A 6633-nucleotide genomic window follows, 5' to 3' on the forward strand; every position below is an offset into this window, starting at 1 on the left:
ATGGCCAATATGGAGGATCCGCGGGACTTTCAAAATGTCAGGAGAAACGCAAGTGCTAGTGTTTCATCATGCTCCTCTCTCGCCATGGAGATAAAACGAAAGAAAATAAGAGAAAGTACGGTGTTTTTGCAGGCCGAGGTACGTCGAATATAATGCCTGAATGAGAGCAGCTTGTAGCGTGCATGGTGTGCATCTGCTAGTAAGGGTGCGTTCGTTTGTGGTCGGAGGTGGGAAGTCGCAAGTCGCAAAATACCCACCTCCGACCTGTGTGCATTCGAGCTATATACCATTATATCACAGTTACCTAGTTATATATATATATACCATTATATCACAGTTACCTAGTTATATCTACCATTATATCACAGTTACCTAGTTATATCTATATACCATTATATCACAGTTACCTAGTTATATCTATTTACCATTATATCACAGTTACCTATAGTTATATCTATATACCATTATATCACAGTTACCTAGTTATATCTATATACCATTATATCACAGTTACCTAGTTATATCTATATACCATTATATCACAGTTACCCAGTTATATCTATATACCATTATATCACAGTCACCTAGTTATATCTATATACCATTATATCACAGTTACCTAGTTATATCTATATACCATTATATCACAGTTACCTAGTTATATCTATATACCATTATATCACAGTTACCTAGTTATATCTATATACCATTATATCACAGTTAACTAGTTATATCTAGTGCATTCGAGCAACTGGGGGCTGAGAAACATCCGAATTTGCGACGAGGAAGTGCGAGTTCATGCTGTGTTTTATTTAATAATTCCTAGTAGCAAGTCGCAATTTGCCACCTCCTAGTTATAAACGAATGCACCATTAGATGTAGGCTAGGCATGTCTGGTGAATTGAGGTCACTGATATAACGTGTTTTTGCCTAATAGTTTCCTTTCTCACGACAAACTAATGATGTTCTTGCAGGCGAGATGCAAGGAGAGACGTAACGTTAGTCTGAATACGCTTCAGATTATAGAGGACATGAATTTGTTGTACATCCGACAGATTTCTAAGAAACTACAGGTAGTCAGAACGCTGTTCTCGGGGAGGATGGTGATGTTTTACATTTCAAATAAACATAATTATTATTCTTTATTCCACAATTTTCACTACACACCAAATTGTTTTGCTGATAGCTGTGGGAAACAAGTGAAGTGAACTTTGACCCTCGTGACCCTGAGAGGTGCTAGCCAATGATCTCATCAGAGCTCAAAGCTGGATGGCTCTAACACATCTTTAGCCTACAGGGCGATAAACATCACCACAATCCCCTTGGTTAGATTTTAGCATTTCATTGACACTGAATCATCCTACTGTAAGTCACTAAGTCATCATGTAGTCATCATGTAGGCTAGGCCTATATTTTAGCTCATCATGTCTGTCTGTTAGCGACATCTGCAGCTCATTCATTTTATCCATTCATCATCACTGTACTAGCTGCACAGCTAGTTTTAGCTTGTAGCTTTTAGGATACTGTAGTTAGATAAAATGGACTCCCATGATCTTTCTCTGTCAGTATCCGTGATGCTATCTGCTTCCACAGGACACCAACATTCAGGGGAAGATCGATTTTGAGGTCCGCATGCGTGAGGGGTCCTATAAGCTGCTGGTGGCCAGCAGTAAGAGAGAGCAGGTCCTCAGCGCTTCCAAGAACCTCCTGACCTGCAACACTCGCATCACGGCCTATCTCTCGGAGCTGCAGAAGAAGAAGGAGGAGCAGGATAGGGCTATGTCCATGAGGTGGTGATTGGATCAGATGTGTTTTATTTTGTCATGTGTCTTAATGGTAAATGGACTGCATTTATATAGCGCTTTTATCCAAAAGCGCTTTACAATGGCCTCTCATTCACCCATGTTCACACACCAATGGCAGCAGCTGCCTAGCCTGCTCACTGTGAGCAATTTGAGGTTTAGTGTCTTGCCCAAGGACATGTGGACAGGGATTTGAACCGCCAACCCTACGGTCCGACCCTACGGTCATTGGACGACCCGCTCTACCACTGAGCCACTGCTGCCCCCCATCCTATGGTAGGATTGAAGTTGGACTGATTAAGTAACAATTCATTTTCTTTTTTTATAGATCAGATCCTATATCGACTGGTCGCGTGGCCTGTACAGGAAAAGTGGCCATTTCTGGTAAGAATCTTCTGGTTAAATATTGTTCTTTTTCTCTTCTTTAATCTTCGGATTCTTCCAGTAATGATTTCCCCTGCTTTCCCCGGTAGGTCTGCGCATACCGCTGATGTGGAAAGACTCAGACCACTTCAATAACAAAGGCAGTGAGTGCCATTATTGTTTAGAAGATGAAAAATCTATTGTTAAGAAACACTATGTTTAAGGAAATAAAACAGATGTTACGTAAAAATTAAATTCAGTGAGTTTTGAGCCTGTGGGTGCAAGATGTTACATTTTGTTTTTGGAACTGAACTGCTGATGATGGACCCTGGTTTTAGGTTCACGGCGGGTGGCTGTCTTCTGCCTGATTAGAATTGGATCAGAAGTGTTCGACACCGAGATGGTGGTTGTGGACCGATCGTTAACAGACGTTTGCTTTGAGGGAGTAACGGTTTTGTAAGTATCGACTCTGTACAAGCAGGCTGCACTAGTGTGGCTCGGGTCAACAGTGATATAGAAACCGTTGGTTACATCCCCTACAATTTCGTTGTGTCCCACAGCAGTGAAGCGACGCCCCAGTTTGACCTGAGGGTGGAGCTGTACAGCTGTGCCATTGAGGAGGAGACCACTCTGGTCAACACCCCCAAGAATCTGGCTAAGAAGCTGCGCAGCTCTTTCGGCCGGACCTCAGGCAGGAAACTCTGCCCCCTGCTGGAGGCTGGAGACCCTGACAAGTTCCTCCAGTCCAACCCTATACCACCGTAAGTCAGTCAGCCAGAAGCCCGACGGTGTGGCTCTGTCTCCTGCCTCAGCCCCAGCCACTTAGGGGCTCTGAAAGGTTGTCAAAGAACATTAAAGATAACATATGAGGCCTATCAGATGACAGTATTATTGTCATATCATTTATCAGGGGTTTTCCTGGCTCAGTATGGGTCTTTGGGGGGTGATGTGCACACATTTTTGGGGGGAAACCTCAGTTTTATGCTGACTAGCCTCCCAGCGTATAAAAGCCTGTATTCTTCACTGTCGTTCTGACTGAGCTCACTTTTCACAACCGTGGGAAATCTCCCGACTTGACACAAAATGGATATTAAGACAAAATGTTTAAGATACCGATAACCTGTCTATTAATTATCTTAATTACTAGTGGTCCAAACTGAAACAAGCTATCAAACAAATTTGTAGAGGATTAGAATTGCTATTTTTATTTTACATTTTTAGCATTTTAGCACTGCTGATTCTCCTTTGGCTCTGGCTCAAATCTCTTTGGGGGCCAAAAAATCCTCTACGCAGGAAAACCCCAGTTTATTTCTCTCTCTTCTGCTCGTTTCCTTCTCAGCGGAGCCAGGTACAGCCTGCTGGCCTACACCACCCTGGGCCTGGACGAGGCCGAGGGCAGCTTCCAGTCCCACTCTCTCATCGTCCTCCAGGACGGTAAGAACCGGTCTACACCTCCCCTCTCGTTCTCTCTCCCGCTACTCCACAGTTCCTGGGTGACCGCTGCTCTTATGTGCTCGTTGGAATATTCCAGAACATGGCCTCCTATGATTGTTCATGTCCTCTTGGATGTGTGGGCCAGGGATGAATTTTTACAGCTCACTTTTCTGGCCCCCACGGGTGAAACTGTGTTTTTTGCTTCCCTCTGGAATACGTAGGGGTGGGACTTATGCCCCCCCCCCATTACTCTCTGTAAAGCGCATTGTGTTGCCTCTGTATAAAATGCGCTATACAAATAAAGTTTGATTTGACTGTGATGTGTGTGTCCTCAGCGGACTCCTCCTCCTGGCTGCCTCTCTATGGGAACCTGTGCTGTCACCTGGTGGCCCAGCCTCTCTGCATGACTCGGCACATGATGAGCGGCTACCTTAGTCAGCAGGTGAGCTAGCTGACCCTTAAGGCAATTTAGACTTCGTCGTACGACACTTTCGAAAGCGTCGACAGACAGAAATTACATCACTGTCGACACTTTTTTTTAATGTCGTACAGGGGTGTCTTGCACCTACCAAACTTTCTAAGGTCACTTTCGTCGCACAGTTGTGATTGGATAGCTAGATAGAAGTTATGTTCGTACGTTACGCGTCTGCAGGTTACCATGGAGGTGATCGGACACTTCGCTGAAGTATAAATGCTAAATGTCGGTCGATATTTTTTTTTCTGTTGACAGACATTTGTCGTACGACGCTTGTCGACTGAGTATAAACTAAGCCTTAGTGAGCCGCCCATATGACGGCTCTCCACGCCGCATCACAGTGGAAAAACACAGAATTCTTCATGTAGAAGTGCTGGTATTCTGGTGTAATCTGTTGCAGCAAAGCGTGGAGGGTGTGTACCGCTGCTGCGGTCTGTACTGCGTGCTCCGCGCCGGGTCCATGTCCTGCTACTACACCCCCGAGGAGATCAGCGCCAAGATGGAGCCCTCCCTGGTCATCCCCATCAACAAGGTATACATCCCCATCAACGAGGTAAACATCCCCATCAACAAGGTAAACATCCCCATCAACAAGGTAAACATCCCCATCAACAAGGTAAACATCCCCATCAACAAGGTAAACATCCCCATCAACAAGGTAAACATCCCCATCAACAAGGTAAACATCCCCATCAACAAGGTAAACATCCCCATCAACAAGGTAAACATCCCCATCAACAAGGTAAACATCCCCATCAACAAGGTAAACATCCCCATCAACAAGGTAAACATCCCCATCAACAAGGTAAACATCCCCATCAACAAGGTAAACATCCCTATCAACAAGGTAAACATCCCCATCAACAAGGTAAACATCCCCATCAACAAGGTAAACATTCCCATCAACAAGGTAAACATCTCCATCAACAAGGTAAACATCCCCATCAACAAGGTAAACATCCCCATCAACAAGGTAAACATCCCCATCAACAAGGTAAACATCTCCATCAACAAGGTAAACATCCCCATCAACAAGGTAAACATCCCCATCAACAAGGTAAACATCTCCATCAACAAGGTAAACATCTCCATCATGGATTGAACTTGGAAGTTGAGTAGTCACAAAACTGGTGTGGTCAGGAAAGGGTGTGTGGTATAGGCATTGTTTGAATCTCTCTCTCCCCTCTCTCTCTCTTTCTTTCTTTCTCTATCTCTTTCTCTCTCTTTCTCTCTCTTTCGTTCGTTCTTTCTTTCTTTCTTTCTTTCTTTCTTTCTTTCTTTCTTTCTTTCTTTCTTTCTTTCTTTCTTTCCCTCCCTCGTTCCGTGTCCACCAGCACACTAGTATCCGACTGGTGGATAAGGACCCAGCGTCCAGCAGGAGGTCCAACAGTCTGACCATCATCAACCCCTCGCCAGGCGGGGCTCAGACCCACGTCTTCACCCCCGACACCCGTGAGGAGATGGACGACTGGCTGGAGGCCTTCTGGCAACACTTCTACGACCAAAGTGAGTCCCAAACCAGGACCAGAACGGATCTCGCTGACACACACACACACACACACACACACACACAGATCCATTGTATCCGCTGTCTGCTCTAGCTGTCCATCTTCTATCTGCTCTAAACCCTCCGATGCTTCTCCTGTCTCTCTCAGGTCAGTGGCTGCATTGCTGTAGCCAGCTGATGAAGATTGAGGTCACATCACCACGGAAACCCCCCCTTTTCCTCACCAAGCCGGCGGACTCCGTGTACAATGACCTCAGTGAGTTCAGCTCTACTCGCAGTCCTGTACTGTACCAAGACCCCCCTAGAATATGTTTTCAGTACAACGCCGCTTTGTAATTGTCCAATCACCAATTTTGCTTTTGTGCAGATCGTGAAATGACCTCACAATGTTTATGACATCGTTGATATGGTCCCCGTTTGTTGTTGTAGGTATCAATTCTCCCGGAAAGTTTGAAAGCATCACCGACATCATCCACAGCAAAATCGAGGAAACAGGAGGTCGCTTCCTCATTGGTCAGGAGGAGGAGAGGGAGCCGCCCAATTGGTCCACTCTGTTTGACGGGTCCCGCCCCATGGTTGTGCAGAAGAGTGTTTTCTCGCCAAGCAAAGGAAGCCCCACCCCCAGCCCCACCCCCAGCAACACCTCCATCCCTAACGGCAACAAAAAGAGACGCGCCCCGCCCCCACCCTCCGACAAGCAGCCTTACGCCCGCGAAGCCCCGCCCACCAGGCCACCGAGACCGCCTCCTCCTCCTCCTCTCTTCTCCCAGGAGAAGGAGAACAGGGGCGCCGGGTCACGAGTCCGCACCAAAACCGGCCGGCCCTCCCTTGACGCCAAGTTCTCCGCCATCATCCAGCAGCTCCAGAGACACCCTGGACCGGCCCGGAAGAACGCCCCTCTGGGTCAGCTCGAGCCCCCCGGCCCCCAGCTGCCGTTCGGGGGGGGCCAGACCCCCGACCCGGATGACTCCCCCAGACCCATCCCGGTCCCCGCTCCGCGCAGCAAGCTCAGGAAGTCCTTCAGGGAGAAGATTAACCCCAAAGCCTGGTGA

At 46.8% G+C, this 6633-nt stretch overlaps 1 protein-coding gene across 1 annotated transcript; it reads left to right on the forward strand.

Moving 5' to 3' along the window:
* Window positions 1-6633, forward strand: rtkn2 (rhotekin 2; the record flags this gene model as incomplete). Its single annotated transcript, XM_084452164.1, is given in 12 exon segments — window positions 1-138; window positions 1594-1791; window positions 2132-2186; window positions 2276-2329; window positions 2504-2621; window positions 2726-2926; window positions 3505-3599; window positions 3935-4041; window positions 4475-4606; window positions 5409-5580; window positions 5730-5837; window positions 6011-6633. Coding segments are annotated over 12 exon segments (2001 nt in total).

This window comes from Borostomias antarcticus (assembly GCF_949987555.1).
Source record: "Borostomias antarcticus genome assembly, chromosome: 2".
NCBI lineage: Eukaryota > Metazoa > Chordata > Actinopteri > Stomiiformes > Stomiidae > Borostomias > Borostomias antarcticus.